At 35.9% G+C, this 20675-nt stretch overlaps 1 protein-coding gene across 1 annotated transcript in view; it reads right to left on the bottom strand.

The window, feature by feature from the left end:
• Positions 1–11851: 11851 nt before the first annotated feature.
• The window catches only part of TMTC2 (transmembrane O-mannosyltransferase targeting cadherins 2), a 244734-nt gene continuing 235910 nt past the window's right edge, over positions 11852–20675 (bottom strand). The window contains exon 12 of the mRNA XM_050324145.1: positions 11852–14567. Coding sequence (XP_050180102.1) covers positions 14388–14567 — 180 coding nt within the window. The 3' untranslated portion in view covers positions 11852–14387. The remainder of the gene's footprint in view (positions 14568–20675) is intronic.

Here is a 20675-nt window from a genome sequence, read left to right as displayed (position 1 = left end):
CTAGTAATTTCCTTTTTCATCTCTATGCAGGCATTATGAAACAAGGATTAGCAAGTACAGAATCAAACACAGAGCTTGTAGCTATTCAAATAGTTTGGCACATGTTTGTCATCACTGATTCATCTGTAGTGAACAACAGATGCTGCTAAGTTTGTGGTTTTGGTTTTTTTTCATGGCTTGCTTGGAAATAAAACCATAGCCTATTTACTAATACTCATTCCTTAGCATGCTTTCTTTCTTCAGCTTGCTTCAACAAAAAAATTAACTATTGCTCTTCATAATTATTATCTTTTATGAGGAATAAATGACATGATAAATAACAAGAAAAACCTAGGGTCTTAGGGTTTGATTCTGCACCTGAGCTTGTAGTGGGGCCCTATGATTTGTCTAGATATGAAAGTGTAATATGTGGACATTGCAATAGGATGCAGTAGATGTAGGGTTAATTTATCCTGTAACAGACAGCTGGCTTTCAAAAACTTGACACATCTAATCCTTATTACAACCCTGGACTGAAAAAGAGATGTGGTAGAAAGGTAATTTTAATTTCTCTTATGTTTTTGTAATACATTCTCATGTGACTTTCTCTGTCCTTGATGTATCCTATTCCCACTCCTACTGATGTACTGCATTAGGAACCCCCAGCTCTTTGACCAGTTTCAAATTATCTGTGTATTTCAGTTAGTGCCCTGCTATGCTCATGGCTCTCCCTACCAGACTATTGTATGTTCTATTTGATCTCACTGGGTTTCTCTAAGCTCACCTGAAATGGGTAAGTTAGTATTAAAGGTCTTCCTAGTTATCTTCTTTATGTAAAAAAAAAACCCAAAACCAAACAACCAACTTTTATTGTTTTGCTCCTAAACATTATGTTTTTTAAAAGGTTAGAGATTACATATTCTGGAGCAAGTACTGTGATCAATTACATTAAGGACCATGAAGGGCCTATCAATAGATCCAATCATTCTGGTTTCTCAGATAGAATAATTGTCCCCATTCATGTACTGTAAGTGTGAAACACATCATCTAGTATAATTACAGAAGCAGCTTGGACAAAATGAACTTATCAATTTGTTTTGTTAACCCTCTCAAATATAATTCTAGGTCAGCCTAGGATCCAGCTGTATCATTTCCAATCATGTTAACTGCTATTTCATCAAAAAGTAGATTTTTGCTTTCAGCATGAATAATATTACCAAATTACTGTAGGTCAGCTGACATACAGTAAACATCCACGAAAAGAATGTTTAGATATATCAAATGTGAGGTGACTAGCCTTAAATTAAGCATCTTGCACTCTTTCTTAATTAAGTTAAATTAGCCCATGCTTGCAGTGACTGCTGACATCAGCTGAACCTCAGCTGACAAATATCTCTCATAGGTACAACAGTTTAAAGGCACATTTGGACTCTGCAAATAACTGTAAATTTTGTGGGGATTTTGTTGGATTTGTGTTTGGTTTTGTTTTTAAGGAAAAGCTTAAAAAAAAATCCAGACACGGATTTCTCCATAAGGTGGTCCTGAAAGATAGGACCTTCTGTGAGCTTAAAGCACCAGAATGTCCATTCTAAATCTAGCAAGCAAGTTTGTAATCAGAAGTACTGTCATCATTAATGGATTTAAGATTTCGAGTGGGAAGCTTTCACATTTCAAGTATACATGTTTCATCTATACTGCCACAAGAATGTTAAGCCCTGGTGCTTTAAGCTTCATAAAAGCCCATTCTTGTCATTGGACAGACCTGCACTGAAGGAAGTGAAAGAAAGGCAACAGGACTGTGAGAGCCAGATGTAAGTTAAGTGCCTGAGAAGCTGAGAGGTAATCTACATGCAAAATGGTGATTAACCCTTCCAACAGTTCTTTGAAAAGGTAGAGTTCATCAATGTACAAGCAATACTAAAACTGAAGATTAGGTAAGATTAAAATGTTGCATTTTATATTTAAAAAAGAAATCCTACCTAATAAGCAGCATGATCCATGATTTTTAAAAAAGCAAGCTTCCTGCTTCAGTCACTCCTCAATTGAATCTTTCAACTGAGTTTATAAATTGTTTGCTTTGCCTGTAAAACTAGAATATGCCAGTTGAACTACAAGTACTGTGGCAGAAAGTGCTTAGCAAACAAACCTGAACATATTAAAGAGATGGGAGGTGAGGCTGTGAGGCTGTTAGAAAAATCAGGGAGGAGATAATGCTTCTAGAAAAATCAAGTGAGCATGCAACAAATCACAGCTGTGTCATTGAAGGTAGAGCTGAGCTAACAATGACAATCCAATCACTCTAAAAAATTGAATTAGGAGAGAAAAACACATCTGTTATTGAAGTTATTTTTGATTTTCTTTGGTAAATAAAATGAGGTATAAATTTTTTCATTAAAAATTAAAAACATGCAAGCCATAGAAGCACCAGCATTTTAGAAGAAAAAGTTGATCATAAAGTCTGTGATAAGAGAAAACAATTATTAACATACAAGAGTTACTACAACTGGACTTTATAAAAGAAAAACTGTAAAAAGGATTTAGTATACATTTTACCCTCATCCTCATGGGATAGCCTATCTTTGGTTTATTCTAACTAGAATCTGTCCTTTTTAATATTAACTTCAGGTAACAGAAAACCACATAATTTTCAAGAGGCTTGGGATTTATAAGGGCTGCTGTATTTGTGTTTTTCTCTCTTTCTTGTGTGTGTTATAAACAACAATAATAAACCCCCATCTAACTTTCATAAAATACAGCTTTTTGTTCACTTATATTTTGTTAGAGCAAAAGTAAATTTTAGGCTGATATTCCTCCCCTTCTCCTTGGTTACTTGGCTTCATCCTATCAATCATGATTATGTTCCTGCTACAATAATTACAGTTTTTAATCAATTTTCAAACAACATTGCTCAGTGGACGGTGAAGTGCATTTGAAGTCCTTCATAAAAGAAGTCTGAAAACGACCAAAAAAATAACGCTTTTTGCAGATTGGGGAAGAAGGGGTTATACATAGGAATGACAGGGGGATCATCTTCTTATCAGGCTTTACCACTCATTCAGTACAGTACTGAAATAAATATAAATGTGTACTTGGCAAACTGAAACATGAATTAGTTCTCAGTTGGTTACTCTAGTTGCCTTAACAACAGAAGCTCTCCAAACACTTGAGGGGAATATATGTCCCAATAAATTGTATTTTCCCACACATAGAAGAAAAAAATGACTTTGCAAAGCATTCTTGTTTTAATTTGCTAATGTGACCTTGTATGCTAAAACAACAACTCACTGTTTGAGTGCAGCCCTTGCTCTGCCCCAGCATTGGTGCTTTAAAGCAGCTTCTGTCTTGATGCTCTTAATAACACGGCTTCACATTGCCCCAATGAGACAGTAGGCTCTAAAAGAAAAACACGGTGTACTTGAGGCGTTCCTTGTGTAAAGACCCCTCCAGGTCTCTGTTCCTGAACAGAGTATGTGCAAGAATAATTTTTACTGTAATAGAAGACCAGAAAAACAATCAGAGGAACCAGCATATAAATGCTACCAAGTCCTTATACCAAGCAGCCTTCTGTGAAATTTTAGCTACTCAAGTCAATGACAAAACCGTTATCAACTTCAACCAGGACAGAATTTGTTCCTTATAAGCCAAGTAGATGAAAACCAGTGGCATACTGTCCGAAAAGCAGCAGAAACTGTAAGGCAACAAGATCTGTTATGTGGGAACAGGGCCTCAAGCAGAAGGACCCTTGAGAAGTTTCCTGTTTGAAATAGTTTATGTTTGCTTATTTTTTCCAGTTTTGTCACATATACTGCTATGTCTTGTTCTCTTTAGATTTTGTTAGTAATCAAAACTTCTCTCTTCAAGAGATTTACTGCCTTACCCCAGTTTTCAAACTATCACCAAGGCAGAAATGTCTAGCAGGGGAAATTACTGCTAGAAAAGTACCAACATATTAAAGCATATATTTAAAAGACATAACTATCTGGACCTTTTTCAGTATTTTAGTATTTTAGAAACAGGAACCCTGTATCTGACATAGAAGGATCAGAGCAAATCATTGCTATTTAACTTTGCAGTGAGTGACACTCCACTGAAAAAGAACACCCTTCAGTTCTTCCAACTGGATATCCACCCTTGTGATTCAAGAAGGTTCCTAGGGCCTAGGTGTATGCACAGAGTTATTTTCCCCCTTGTACAAGATCTGCTCCACATGTTCAAAGTAATCATCAATGTTTAATTTAACAGATGGTTGGAATCTGTATACTTCCTTTTAAGAGGTATGGAATATGCTTATATCATTTCCAGTGTTGAATTAAAAGTAGAAACCCAACACTAAATGATGCCGATTATTCAGAATAAATCAATCTATCATTTCTACAGCTTTCCAAGTCTCTCTGATCTGAAATGTTTGAGGCAATTTTATGTTTTAAGTATTACTGTCTTTCCTTGTCATTTAAGAGGCAAATCCAGAGGTTTTAAAAGTCTATTAACCCTCCAAAGAAGTAATTCATATCAAAGTTAGATTTGTGTAACCTGTTGTTCTTACTTATAGTCCCTTGAATGAGGCAGAAAAAATAATTACTTTTATTTATATAGTCCCATTAGAGCACTTTACAGCCAACTGGAAGGAACAAATCACTACTCTCAAGACAGTATTGTCTGCAATGAATATTGCAGGGTGAGCAGGGACAAGAGCCAACGGTAAGAGTGAGGTTATAGGAAGACTAGGGTTAGGGAAGTTCGAGAGATGATCTCTTCATCTTGTCAGTTCCTGAGATTCTAAGCAGGGAACAGTCAGATGAGTGTGACAATTTGGGATTTGCAGAAAAATGTCATGTAGTCCCATTCAACCTATTTGAAAGCCCAGATATCATCTGGTACTTTTACAATAAGAAACAAAAATGGACAAAGCCATGAGTTGCAAATGCATCTTCCCACATTGTTTGTTTTCTTTTTTTCCCCCTGAAGCAGTAAGTCTTGTTCGCAGGAATCATGTTAGAAAACAAAGAAAGAAAACAAAAAAACACATATACTCTATTAAAAGGCTGCTCTTCCTCTTGTTTTGCCAATGAATGCCTTCTTTCCTTGTTTTCTTTTAATTCAGTTTTAGTACTACATGTCTCCATCATGACAGTTTTCCTCATTAGAACAATTTCTCACCAGAACTCGAATTAAAATGACTTCTGTTCTCACACCAATCTTCACAGGCTTGCTTTCAGAAACACTTTTTTAGTTTTGTCCTTAGGGCTTGGACAGAAGTGGAGATTTCCTACCCTGCTTTTTGTTTAGCTGTTAGTGAGTTGTCATGGCTACTTTTTAATTTTGAAGGTAAAATAAAACAATAGAAAAGATGTTTTTGAACCCTCTAGCAAATGAGGACAGTAGGCTCAGTTAGGTGTCTGATCTACTGCATAGCTTTACAAGGTAATAATACTCGATTTATTTTTTTTTTTAAAGAGGCCTTTTAAATTTGTACACTTTGATTATAAATGCTTTCAGGATTCTTTGGTCTAGTTTTGCTATAGTTTTCTATTTTGTGTCCCTCAGGCTTAATGAGGTCTGGGATTCCACCTCTACAAAGAGAGAAATTCACATAATCAGTACAGGTGGTCTTTTTCATATTATACTTTTTTAATAAGGTGAATGAAATCCATGCATGGTTGCATTTGCTTCTCCCTCCTCTCTCAGTGACCATTCACTGGGGAACTATCAAGGTCCAGCCTGCTTCTCCCAGCTCAGCTTCTCCCTATGGTCAATTAACACTTGTCAACTTTCTAAAGGTATTTAAAGTAGAAATTGTGCTTTCGTAGTCCCTGTGTAACCTTTCCAAGCACATCTTGCATATGGAAGATCAGCTTTTCACAAACATGCAACAAGCTATCAGCCAAGGAAATCAGAAAACCCAAGCAGAGCAGTCATCAGAAAGATGTATTCCCGCTTTGTATGCAGGCTGTAACAGCTCAAAAGATGCAGAAAAAACACAAAATTTTCTGATGTAATTCTTGCTAGTAGCCATTTTTGAGACTTAGTGAATGATAGTACAGGGATGACCATCATTTTGTCTGTGCATTACTTTCAGAAACAGACTTGATGTTGGACTTAGACGGGCTCACCTGGTTTCAGGTTTAGCAAGATTATGCTAAATGTCCTGACAACCTGCAGCTGGCATAAGTGTAGTGTGAAGATCCTGCTTCATAATTTTGTGGTTATTCCGGGGAGATGTGAGATATGTTTCCACAGCTTCACTTGGAGTTACCTGGGTCCAGGTGCATGTATCAGTTTTTTGTGGAACTCCGAGGCTTTTGTACAGCTAATTACTTATTTATATGGGAAAAAAGCTAAAATATTAACTAAATACAATCACATGATTTCTCCTTCCTTGTTCTTATTACTAGAATTACTTCAGAATAAAATAAATTTTAAAAAGATGATCTGTTTCATGACATCTTTTATTAGTAATTTCTCAATTAAATTTGAAAAACTATTTCAAATACACCTTAATTTATAAATAGTAGATTAAAAAATGCACCATTATTGAAATTATGATTAAAAACTAGGTAAGCAAACAGCAAAACACAATAGAACCTAACATATGTTACCGATATAACAGGTATTTGGCTAAACTAATCTGTTCATAAATCTAAGTATTAACAATCCTATTTGCAGAGACTAGGATTCCTTCTCTTTTCAGAATCATGATCTTCATTGAGCTAAACAAGAATCTACTTTTATATGGTCACCTCTACTTGACATTTATATATCACTATTGAGAGTCCACAAAAATCCTAAACAGCACACATCTCATTTCACATGGCTTTTCTATTTCTTCCTATGTCAAAGAGGAAGTTTTCACATCAGTCAGAATAAACAATTTGCTTACAGCAAATAACTTATTCAGAATAAATCAGGTAAGTATCTGCAGAACTGACAAGAGTATCAAGCTGTGATGTGCCAGTGGGACATACATGTGTATACATGTACAAAGCTTGTCTTTGGCATAATGAAGTGTAAAACCTGTCAACTGGACATCAATTCAGAATGTTGAAGCTAATTGTAAGTCAGTCATAAGCTCATGAGATAAGCTTGCAAACAGCACTTGCAGGTAACAGAATAGCTTATACCATTTTTTAAAATTTATTATTTTTTGTTTATTTTTTCTTTAATTAGTTTCATTTGGGTTTTTAAACTTTTAATTTTTGTAAAAGCAAGAAACTGCTTGGTGGGGTCTTAGTTGTAACACTTCAGCTGGAAAAATTTGACCCATCTGAAGAATTTGCTGTGATACGTCTTTGTTTGACCCGTCTGTACCACCTTGATTGAACAGAGACAGGCAGCCAGGGCCTCACAGATCCAGAGAGGTGCTCTTTGATTAGGTAAGCTGATGCACTTGGAGAAGTGGACAAGATTTTCAATTCCTGAATCTTTTCATTAAGCCTTAAAAGTTATATTAATGGGAGACTTAGTGCAGACATAATTGGTCTGCAGTTAATGTTTTTTCTGGAAAACACCAAACCAAACCAAATGTTCTTTCTTTTTAAAGTCTTTGGCTATAAGGCACAAAACCGATGTAGAAGCTCACCCCAAATTCTTCTTTGCCTTTAGCTTCAGGGAAAGTAGATAGTTTCCTAGTCTCTAAATAATTTATAAAACTAATAGAGGAGAAGAGGGAAACAATTATTCTGTGCAAGAATATCCTAAGGACTCTTTCAGCTAATGAGAACAATCAGGGGACATATTCCATTAAAGAAAATTCAAGAAACACAAACAAATTCACAGTTATATAGCTAAAAGATTAATTACCAGTGAAACTCAAAACAGCACTTTGGAGGGAGAAACAGTAATTGAAATAACAGATTTTAATGACAGAGCCACTATGCTCTATCCATGCATTTTAAGGCATAAGTGCCATTCATAGACTCTGCTTTTATTAATAGTATCTCTTTTTTTTTTAATCATTGTTAAAGTTGCCACTAAGGGGAAGAAAAGGACAATAATGGCTATAAAACGATGGTGGTTGGAAAAAAAAAATCCTATCCCAGCATCTTACATCTTCATGTTGTCATACAAAAACCTTCTCTATCACAATAGGGTGCACAAAAGTGAATAGTTTTGGCAATTATTTACTTTGCATATTGGATAGAAACCAGAAGAGGGAATTGATTTAATATAAGGAACAATACACTGTATTATAGACTTATGTACTGTAGAGAAACTTATGGTTGTGGTTGCAACAAACATGACAAAACAATAAATTAATCAATTCTTTGAAAAACTATTTTCTCCTTTTAGTAAAGAAAAATACTGGGCATTTCAAGAAAATTACAGACAAAATAAAACATATTTCTTCAGAAAGGGCCAAAAATGCTTTGCTGACAGGAAAAAAGTTGAGAGAAGAACCAACAAAGACTCTCAAATAATCTCTGCTTTCCAGGATTACTTGTTGCAGCAAACCACTGCATTATTGGGCTGAAAAAATCTGTTCACCTGAGTTAAATAATTTCTGAAACCAAAACTGAGCTCAAGTTTAGCCATCAAAGACAAGCTCCGTTTCTCCTTAGCTCAAAACAGAACCTGCAACTTAAACTATTCAAACTCTGCAAGAGAGAGAAAACAAAAATATCCAAACAGAAATAGAATGTCAGCAGCTAAGAGACCAGTGACTCAAGGAAAGAAGTCTTATGCACAAGTTCTATCAAATGAAAGAACTCCACAACTGTTCTCACTGACATGGCTTCCACACCTGCTTCTTCAAAAGGGAATGTTAAGGTTTCTTTAAAATATAAATCTGTGCTTCAATGCACACAAACTGACAGAAATTAGTAAGTATAAACAACAATTTTATCTTAGAGCCTTACACAGACATATCTATACACTCAATAATTTCAGTAAGTAAATGTAGCTATGCTTTGTTCCTGAAACTGTATTCAAAATAATTTGAGTATACAGCAGGAACAAATGATTTAGTCTGTTTTATCTTAAACCTTTCTGGGAGATCCTCTGTGATGTTTCTGCCCTTCTGAAATGCTTCCTCATACATTACCTTTAGATCTGTCCAGCTCTAGAACTGTGGCACCACTAAAGAGCCAGTGCACAACGAAAGGGTAAATAAGATAAAGAATTAATGGGGAAGGAAGAAGCATCAACTTGAAATGTGAATAAAAATGCAACTGTAAAAGTTTTCCTATCAAGTCGCATAACCTGAGTGACGTATTCAGTCTTTCATGGCTGTCATGGTTTAACCTCAGCTGGCAACTAAGCACCTCACAGCCACTCACTCACTCTTTCCTGGTGGGATGGAGGAGAGAATTGGAAAGGTAAAAGTAAGAAAATTCATAGGTTGATATGAGAAAAAATTAATAATTTAATAAAATTAATACTAATACTAATTAATAATAACAAAAACAACAAAAATATGGGAGAAATAAAACCCAAGAAAAACAAGCGATACAAATGAAAAACAATGGCTCACCACCAACCAATCAATACCCAGGCAGTTCCCAAGCAGCAGCTTCCCCCCACCAACCTCCACCCTAGTTTTACTGCTGAGCATGAAGCCATGTGGTTCAGAGTATCCCTTTGGTCAGCTGCGGTCAGCTGTCCTGGCTGTGTCCCCTCGTAACTCCTTGTGCACCCCCAGCCTCCTCGCTGGTGGGGCAATGTGAAGGGCAGAAAAGACTTGGATGCTTTGTAAGCATTGCTCAGCAGTAACAGGAACATCCCTGTGTCATCAACTGTTTCCAGTACAAATCTGAAACAAAGCACCATTCTAGCTACTGCAAAGAAAATTAATTCTATGCCAGCCAAAGCCAGCGCAATGGGGAATATATTTTTATGTCCTGAACTTTATAATACTATGTTCTGAGTGAGCTTTTCCTGTTGGTGATGTTCGGTTTTGATTTGTTATTATACCAGAAGAACTTACACCTTTTTACAAGTCTGAAGCTTTGAGGTTTTGGTTCGGTTTGTTTTTTAAATTTACTGATGCATGCCCTTTCCTGTAGTTTATCCTATAATAACCTAATGCTGGGGTTCCTCCTTCATTCTTGGTATGAAGTCCATCTCTCTAAAATTTTTACGAGTTTCCCCAAAAATTTCTGCCTCTGCTTCCTGACACCGACCTCTCCACCCCCTCATAACATCAGATGTATTCTATTCCTTTAGACACATTCTTCCAATGTTACACTACTGAATCTCAGAGAGATTAAATGTTCAGTATCCATGTGAAGCAAGGAAGGGGCTTTTCAAATTGCAGGGTCAGTCTAACTAAGGGAACCTATATAATATCTGATTTGGGTCTCTATTGTTTTAAAAGGACCAGAAATAGAAGTTTCTATAAGGTAAGTGATATACAAGATTCTCCTTAGATTTCCTGCAAGTTATTTCTAAATCTCCAGATCCTCTCTCTGAAAGCCCTCATTTGCAACCCTTAAGTATGCTTGAAAATAGACAGTGTAATTCAGCTGCCAGTGACTGTTATCAGATGTGAACAGGAGGCAGTGTCTCTCTCATGCCACCTGCATTCCTCTCTGTCAGGCAAAACTGCTATGCAAATGCCTACAACAGAGTCCCAAGCCAGATCCAAATGAGCTGGTATACTTAGAAAAATTCAGTATCTTACCTTTATACTAGGTGAAATCCCAGAAGTAATACAGCCATCCATACCAGCTACCGAGAGCAAGTTCAGACAGGCCTGTGAAAGCAGGACTGAAAACCACCACAGAGCAGTCATATGCCTCTATCAGAAATGGAGATATAGCAAGTATCTTTTGCCCAAAAGTGTGACCCTTAGAAGAACAGAAACTTTGGAAGCACAGCACAAGGCAGACAAACCGGGATCTCACAGAGAAGGGTTCCAGACTAGGATGAAAGAGCAGGAGCTCAAGCTTAGAATCTATTTCCACAAGAAAGGAGTGACACAGTTCAGGTGATTCTTTGCATGCTCTGTATTCATCATATGCCATTTCATCAAAACCTACTTAGGACAGGAATCACTGAAGGGGAGGTGTGATCTTTGATAAAAATAAGGCATGACAGGCGAACTTGCAAGTTATGACCCAAAGTCTCTCTGGTGCTCTGCTCATGCCCATCAACATTTTTCAACCATAGAGCAAATCTATCAATGCACAGGACATGAATGCAACAGAACTAGAAAGGTATAAGAATATTAGTGTTGCACTGAGGTAAAGGCCAAAGAACCATGTAGTTTCATAGTATCTTCTGTGTAGCAAGGCAGAAGATTTGAAACTCATCATATGACATTGCAACATGAGAAAAAAGGTGACTGCAGACACACAAAAAAGACCTAGGACATAAGCAGAGTCTTTTTTCCAGCCTTTGAAACCAATTAGACACTTCAGAAGCAATTTTACTGACACCATGTTTGTATGTTAATATAAAAACAATTTATAAATATATCTTATTCATCAGCTTTTATTCCTATAAAGTTTAGAACAATAACCAAATATGACAGCTATCAGATCCCTTTGGCCAGATTTAGTGAGTATAAATATGAAAAGACGCTTCCAGAGAACCTTTTTGAAAATATCCCTGAATTATAATTGCAATGGAGTATAGAAGAAAGCCAGATGTGATAGGTTGTATTCTACTTATGCTACATAATTCTCCCATACATAAAACAATCAACAATACTCATTAAATTAAAACAATTTTAAAAACCCAAAGTGTTACAGTAACACAAAAGAATACACAGTGTATTAATTATCAATGCTTTATTATTGAAACAAAATTGAAATTTTTTTATCTGGCACATAAACAATTATTTCTACAAAAAGGAAAGCCTACAAATCTGATAATTTATACAAATAACAGTTTTTGAAAAAATAAAGTTTTAATTTAGTAAACTGATCTTGTGCTCTTTTACATTTTTTTAGCACTGTCTGCAATAATCCACCATAAATCCCTGAGCAGAGAGACATATTTTAAACATGTTTTAAATTTATCCCAAAAGAAGAAAGTTATCAATCCCAGACCTATATTAAAAAAATGTATTCAGGGACATTCTTGGTAAATTTACGGTAGTCCTTTTTTCTTTCTCTTCCTTTTTTTTTTTTTTTTTTTTTTTGTTAAAGAAACAAACAAAACCAGTTATCAATGCAAGCATGACACCGTATCACAGGAGTGCTCCCCTTTTCCCCCTTTTTGTGCAATGAATAAAAATTATTAAACAACAATAAGTACAAGTTGAAGGAGACAAATAACATGGTGAATGGTTAAGACCAAGAAGCCATCGGAGTTTGATGGCTGTTGAGAAAATAAAGCTCCAGGATACCACAGTTCTATACCAAGTTCAGTTATAATGACTATCTATTCCTATATTTTTTACCAGAAAGCCAGTAAAGCAGGAGAATATGTTCAAGCTACCATTGTATTCTAACACTGGTTTCAATGATAAAGTAGAAATTCAACTTTTGATCCTTCATTTTTGCTTTTCCAGTAACAACATTATTTGAGAAAAACTTGACACGCTCCACAAAACCAGACAATCTTGCCCCTCTGGCCCTTCTGGCAGGCCAGTTGTAAACCTAGCAACTTATGGTATTTTAGTGAGCAATAGGAAAGAAAAGGAAACACACACTACTATATTTTTTTTTTTACTATACTGACTTTGAAACATCTATTCCCCAATCTACTTCAATACAGAGTTAAAAACCAAGTATAAGGGGAGAATGACCAAGAAGGTAGAGTATAACTCAAGTGTTCCCTTTCCCATTAGGTACGTACACTAACCACAAAACAAACGCAAGTAAAACCAAACAAAAGAAATAGCAACACTTACAGACTTGTCGTGTTAATGGCAGGTAACATTGCTGCAGTCAAGTAATAAATAAATAAATACAGCAAAGAGTTCTCTACATTTTTGTTGGAATGGTGCTCAACAGTTAAAAAAGAATACATAAACTAAAAACCCCAAACCCTTTCTCAGTAATAAAAAGTTTTCAACAGAAGATCCTGAAGAAGCTTCAGTTCAAGGTGCTCTACCACTTTAACATTTTATCTATCATTATGAAAGGAATACTGAAGCAGATATCAAAGGTCCATTAAATGAAATAGTAAATTTTCTTACAAGCAATAATAGAAAGAAAGCAGTTAATAAATGGTCTGGAAAAAAAATGACTAAAGCTTCATACACTCAATTTGAAATAAATTATCTTTACCTTGAAAATTTGAAGACTAAAACAGTAATGAGGCCAAATCATTCTGAAACAGAAATAAATTGAACCTCACCAAAAGCATATTTAGATATTTGACAGCTCTGCTGCTAGCACACGTCAGAATACAAACAGAATGCTAATATTTGGTTAGAATCTGAATAGGTAATACTCATTAAAACACCACCACTGTGAAAAGTAACTGGTAACCACCACTACAGATTTCTCTTGATCTACACTATTTTAAGCATAATCTAATCTAGTCCCTTCAGTTATTTGCGAGCCTCACCAATGGATAACATTCCCTTTTCTCAGAGTTGCTCATGAAGGCTCATTATAGCATATCCAAGCACTAATACTTTCAAATCTCACTTGTACTAGTTATTGCAAAAATATTGTATTCAGAGTCCAGTTTAAAGTTGGACTTATCTGACGGCAAAGTCCTAAGATGACAGTCCTAAGATGACAGTCTGACCACGTTGATTTGGTATCAGGGCAAACATCACTCTTGCCTGTATTGCTAAATCACAGCTATGGACTTTTTTTACCAGCTTACATACTATATCTGATGTAGAATATGGGCAGTTCCTTAGTCATTCTGTCTACCTGACAGCAATTTGACTGTATGTCTCAAGAAACCTGCATTAGAAGTTAACAAGCTGAAATAAGAGGCATGTTTCAGTAAACAACTTTGAATGCTGTCATCTACTCATGTGACAGGTTTGAAAAAAATTGGCCATATAAGCTGAGAAACTGGAAAGCAAATGGTTCAAAAGTGAGATACAGCAGCATTAAGACAAACTGCAAACACGTTTGATTTAGTATACATTTTAATGAGTTACAGTATCAGCGAAATACTTTAACCCACTATTACCACTAACTCCCATATGGCTTCGTGTATACTGTGCAATTTTCCCTTAGTATTTCTGTGACAGTACACATTTCAGGTACCCACCCAAAAGTAAGCAATATGGGATTTGCAATGATTTATCAAATATGCCCAAACACCTTCTCTCAAGTGCTATGGTTCCAAATATTTTTGTGGGGTAACAAGTCCTTCACAAATACCTCAAAGTATCTCTTACTCTATTTATCTGGCAGAATAGTTTCTCCTTAGCAGTAACTAAGACCTGTGATCCTTGCACTCAAGTCCAGGGAGTTCTCTGACTGAACAACCGAGTGTGGAAGTTCTAGTTTGTGGATTTCATAAGTTTAAGGAAGAAAAATTTATAGTTTTCATTATCATGTTTTGGATGTCTTCAAACCTTGCTTCTCCATGATATTCCACAATTTGCGCAGATTGGACTGGGTGATGACATCATCAGGTTTAAGTTGAAGAGCAAGGAGGTAGTTTTCTTCAGCCTCTTTCAGTTTACCATTCAGATGGAGAATGGCTCCAAGATTCATTAAGGCAGCTGGATACTGGCACAATAAAAAAAAAGGAAGAATATTAGGAATATTTTCAAGTTTTCTTTTTAGACAATCTTCTTCTACTTAAACAAATTATTCCCTTGTGTTTTCAGACTTTTCATGGAAGTAATTTAGTAATTTAAGCAAATAGAGATAACAAGAAAAAGTTCCTGAACAGCTGCTGCACACTTTGTGCTTTGAACAGGTCAAGCTCTGGTGTCTACAAACATATACTTCCCACTTTAATGAGAAAACACAGAACTCAATAAGCTTTATATATAGTAATGTCAGTATAGCACAGGTTCCAAGAACAAATTAAAGTAATACAAAACTGGATTAAAGATAGGAATTTAATTTTAATCAAACCCTTTGCCAATGAAGAATTTATAATTGTTGGAAATTAACACATTGGAACTTATCCTTTTCTTCTATTTGTCTTAATTATAACTAGTAGAAAATACAACCTGTTCTCAGATTCTAAGGTTATTAAGGGGTTCTAGGATATCTTTTTAGATTCAGGCTGTGGCAATTATTTCTTAATGAATGACTGGATAAAATTAATAATGGTGGAAACACATGCTATTTTAATAAGAAAGATGTTAAAATTTCGTAACAAATCCATTTAAAAGCTTCTTATGTTGCTAACAATTTTTCCATCTTCAGCTAAGAAAAAATACTTCTTGTTTTTATTTTTTCATCTCTAGATTATTCCATTATGAAATAATAGATTCTTCATGATACAAATATGCCTGGTCATTGGAGTTAACAAATACTAAAAGAGCAGAAAAGCGCATTTATGAAGCTACAAACAGTCTAACCTACTTTTTGGCAAGTACCAAAAGTATTCACATGGTAGTGAGAGCACAGTAAAGGCATTTGCCAAACCAGTACCTTGCCTCTCAAAGAAGAAGGGGAAAAAATGCTACACAAAGTTCACTATGGTTCTCCCTCTCAAGTCACTGTAAATTCCAATGAGCTTCAGGAACACTCACTTTTGGTCACATGGTTTTGCCTCAGAGGACAAGTGTTTCAAGACACCACTCAGCAGTTCTCTGATCAAAATACAATACTCAAAATATAAAGCCACATGGCAAATCAGCTTCAGATTACTGCGGGGAGAGGGTGTTTGTATGCTTTAGAAGTCCCTCAGTGACAATAAGTTCAGGAAAATGGTTCTGGAACAGCCTGCCCTGAGACGTTTCAGATGTCCAATCTCTGGAAGCATTCCAGGTCAGGTTGCATGGTGTTTTGAGCAACCCAGTGTACTGGAAGGTGTTCCTGCCTATGGCAGAGGGTTTGGAACGAGATGATCTTCAACGTCCCTTCCAACCCAAACCATTCAATAATTCCACGAAAATATAGTAGGTATATGGCCAATAGAATGTGCACTACAGTTGGTCTCCCAAACTGATGTGGTAGTAGGAAATCATTATGATGAGGAAGACTTATCTATGTTCCAAATCTCTCCACTAGCAAGTTAAATTCATTACTCTTATCCTTTCGAATCAAGCTTCAACAAACCCCCCGTAATTCTTGTGTCCAAAACCTAAATTTTGTAGTGGAAATGTTGTTCAGATGATTCTACAGCTTTATATCCTATAAATATTCCATATTTTTTCAGCTTTCTTCTTGCTTCTTTTCACCTATTAACACATGAATCACAAAATCTCAGGAAGAATTGCGACATACCAAATTCTCAGAATAAGTGGCTTCTAGAGTTTCAAAATTAGGCAAAACAAAATTAGTTCAGCTCTCTCAATGGAATCACAATGGAAATGCATTGGAATCTGAAGATGTTATTTTTAGGTTTAATTTTTCTTACTTTACCCTGACAGATTTTTTTCCACCTACCCTAAGTCAGTTACTTCCTTCTACTGAGAATCAACAAACAAACAAAAAAACCAGCTGGGTTTTATGTAGTTTTGCCAGTTAAATACTCTCTAAGATTTCCTCTTCAGTAATATTCTGTACAGAGAAGGAAAACCATGCCCCTGAAATGTAATCTTTGCTACAGGCAACACGTATCATCAGCCACATTTTCATAGCTTCACCTTTGCAATGCCAGTCTTGCATACTAGTTTACAATGGAATAATACAACAATTCTTAATTACCGACGCTCTGGGTGCTAACTGATGTTACTATGTTAAGAAGGCTTGGAAATCTGCTCTACTGTGTATGGATGGCTGTCCCAATATCCATATATTTTATTTATTCATTTATTTTTAGACTCCAGATTGTTTGAGAGAAGTTTCTCACATCACGAGTAGGAACGTCCATTCCCTCTATTCACTCTACTCATTTGTCTAATAAAAGTTCATGAATCAAACAGCTTTCTTCAAGAGCACAGTTATTGACACAGAGCTGACTTCTCACCTGAAATATAACCATGTGCATATGTTTGCACCGAGACAAAGCTTACAATGGATAAGGATTAAAACAACTTTAAACCTAGAAAAACTCATATAAATAAGACACATGTTTAAATGTGCTCAGGGCCAATTCTACAGCATCCACAAAGCCTATTGTGTGGTAAGTAACACAGAAGTCTCATATGGCTTCCAGAATTCCTTTCCATTTCCTCCATACTCTCCTGAAAATGTGGTGTGTGTATGGGATTAATCCAGTACTCCAAAGATGATCACATATATAAGACTATTCAACTACCTAAGAAACTCTTCTACCATCATCTCTTTGATCTATCATTTCACAAGAGCAAGCAACAAAAACAAATAGAAAGGACAAACTGCATGCCTTTTAACTGAAATTTTCCAACTCCTATGCATCATCTCTAATTTCCTGGAGGCCTAGCAAATTCTATGCCATTAATGCTTTAAACTAATGTATCCATGTAAAACGTGAACTGATAACTCATTTCAGGTAGTCCTGAAAGTTCATTCCAACTCCTTTACATTTCAATTGAGAAAGTGCATAGCATTTTTGAAAGACTGCTCCCTAACTTTCTAGGGTATCAGTCACCCCAAGATCTATTGTTTATAGTCATAGTCACAAGAATTTTGCATGTCTGCAAGATTATACATCACTGCCATTGCTCTCTAACAGCTATAAAGGTTGGTCAGAGGATAAGAGAACAAGAGACATTTGCTATAGTTTTTCTTCACATAGATTGTCTTTTATTAAAGACAGCTGATAAAACTTTTCAGTATGTTAACAAAGGCAGTCAACAGCTACCAGTGCAATAACATGGGACTTGAAGCACTGTATAACAAATGACACCACCTACTACTTCAGAAACTTGAAAGGAGAAACAGGCCTGCCTTCATTTCCTTTTGGAGACAGATGCTTTACATCAAAAAAAAAAGCTGACTGGCATTTCTATCAGGGTTATAAATGCTGTCTTTTATGGTCTATTTGGAATTATTCCCTTTATTTGCATTTTTATTGTGGTGTGCTTGTTTCCTTAGTGGTTTTTTGGGGGCAGTGGAGAGAGGTGGTTGTGGGGAGGAGGAGAGAGGAATAACAGAATAGTTAATGAATAACAAAAATAACGTAAGGCCTGCATTCAGTTGCCTGAGGTGTTTCTGGTTTACATTGATGACAATTTTTCAAACTTTCCCTATAGTACCAAAATAAAAGGAGAGCATTGGGGCATGCATAAATCTTAACATAAAGTCCTCTCTAAAATTAGAGAACTATGGAATTTCAAGTAATTCAAATTAATTCTGGGTAGTATTTTGAGATTACACTAATGTAACCACGTACAGTATTGGACCCACAAATGGAATGAATCTTAATGACAAGATGAATTGCTTCCTTGTTTGTAATCTCTGGCTCCACACATAGCAAATGCCAAATCAGAAGAACAGTCCCTAACACAAGAAGACAATTTAACTCCTACATGGCCTAAGAAGTTATGCAGAAACAAATACACAAACCCTTAACCTAGCACAAACTTGTCTGTATGGTAGAACAAGTATGAACAAACAACAAGGAAGGAAATCTAAAATTGTTTTCCTCAAAGCTCTGCTTACAGATAACCTTCTCTGGTCAATGCCACAGAGATCAGGGTAGCAGATTCTGAGATGAGAGTGCATTCTGTTGCTGCTGGGGTACTTACAAGGAAATGATGGCAATTTTTACTTCAGTAGAATCACAAGTGCAAGCTACTTCTCACTTATCCATTTCAAAAGGTCACTGAAAAAATGTTGCTAAAATCTACCTTGCTCCTAATGAATGACTGCTATGTGTGATATTGTAGATGCTTCAAAACAATCCTAGGACTGTTTAATAAATACTGTAATATGTGTGGCCAACCCATCAGAAACACAAAGGTTGTGCTTTGTTTTAAAACAGTGCCATTAAGGACACTTATTTTTTTAAGCGTTCCTATTGAGCAAAGTCCATAATTAAAGACAGACACAAAATATAATTTGCATGTGCATATTTAATTCCAGCATTTCTAGTTACAAAGGGGTGAAGAATTCAGACATTCTTCTTTGCTAACTGAAGACACGTAGGTGGTACAATGACTGAGTAGTCAAACAGCAGAGTATTAGCTGTAGAATGGCTCACTAGGCATGAGAGAAAAGAGTGGTGGACTGCTTCATCTGATCAGTCACCACTGGATAATGAGCTGTTAGGCCTTTTTTATCACCCTACAGTGATGGCAAGAATTTTCCCTTGAATATTTATTACTGGTATTATTGCTGTAGCACAGCATGGTATTGTCTGTAACAATTAAAATGTCTACAGCTTCATTTTATCAGTAAAGGTAACTGTGGAAAACAATCATTTCAGAGGTGGCCCTTGCTTTTGACAGACTTCACAACTTTTCAGAAAAAACGTGACCTAGTAGTTGCTCCAATATGTAAACATACTACTTTAAAGCATGGTGTAGGCAGAGAAGGTAGCACCTCCCACCAGGGAAGGGACATGCAGCAAGATGATTGCTGCCAACTGCATCTTACTCTCCAATTAATACATTGACAACCCTGTAAATTCATCAGTGACACATGGAAGCAGACCTTTTTAAAGGAGCAACTTGTCTTGCCAGATAAACCAAGAGCCAGTTATGGAGAGAGACTCATGTTTCTACATGGTTCTCTATGCTATAAGGCTTCTTAAGAACTGCAGTTTGCATATGCTGTGTCTGGTATTTTGTTCCAAACAGCACATGGATCACAACTAAGACACTGATCTCCAGTAAGCTGTCTAAGACGACAAGAATTTATTGTCTAGGAACAGATAACTTGGTGCAGAAAACATTCTGGATCAAGATGACAGGATGTACAGTAAAGCAGCATGGATCAGACAGAATAAAAAAGCCTAAAATTCAGAGTTGAAAGGGATTTCCTGTGTCATCAGCCCCGACAGCAAAACATTTGGTTCTGCCAGAAAACAAATAAACAAAAAAATCACTACCTTCGCAAACTCTTAAAATGGAAAAATGCTCTGCAACTTTTCCTCTATGACAATTAAGTACATTACTTAAACTGCAAGTCTGCTTATAAACAATTTCTCTTAAGTATGTTTTTGTGTTGACAGGCTTTCAGTTTAAATAGCGAAGAGAGGAAATGTATTTACCCTTAGAGTACTAACTTGAACAAATTGTGAAGAGCATAGTTTTCACTGTTTCATTAGTCAGAAATGGACCTAAACATTTCTGCTGCAAAGGGAGCCTGAGCTCCTTTCTAATTACCTAAAGAATGAGTAACATAAATAGCTATATAAATCTAAATAACAGCAAGCCTAGGCTCTACAGGGGAGTGTATCATTGGATTCTTTAAGAGTACTGTGTTGTTAACACTTGTAGAGAACAACCTTACCTATTATTTACTAATATGTCATTAAACAGAAAGAGACCTCATTTACTGTTCACCAAACCAACAAATTAAGAACACCCTTTAGGAAAAAAAAAAAAAGACATCAGAAAAAAAAAAGTTGATAGGAATAAAACCGTTTCTGTTGAATACTGTTTAAATAGTAGTCTCAAGTTAAGATAGTACATCAAGTTAATAAGGTGGAAAGCCAGAATGAGTCAATATCTTAACAACATCTGATGATACTACAGAACCATTAGGTCATGTACTTTTTCTTTTTAATTATTTTTAAAATTTTTAATTCTTTTACATTTGAATACTTTCATCTGGACATCTAAAGCA

Source organism: Myiozetetes cayanensis, unplaced genomic scaffold, assembly GCF_022539395.1.
Source record: "Myiozetetes cayanensis isolate MyiCay16 unplaced genomic scaffold, myiCay2020 scf3, whole genome shotgun sequence".
Classification (NCBI taxonomy): domain Eukaryota; kingdom Metazoa; phylum Chordata; class Aves; order Passeriformes; family Tyrannidae; genus Myiozetetes; species Myiozetetes cayanensis.
This window is presented reverse-complemented; position numbering and strand designations above follow the sequence as displayed.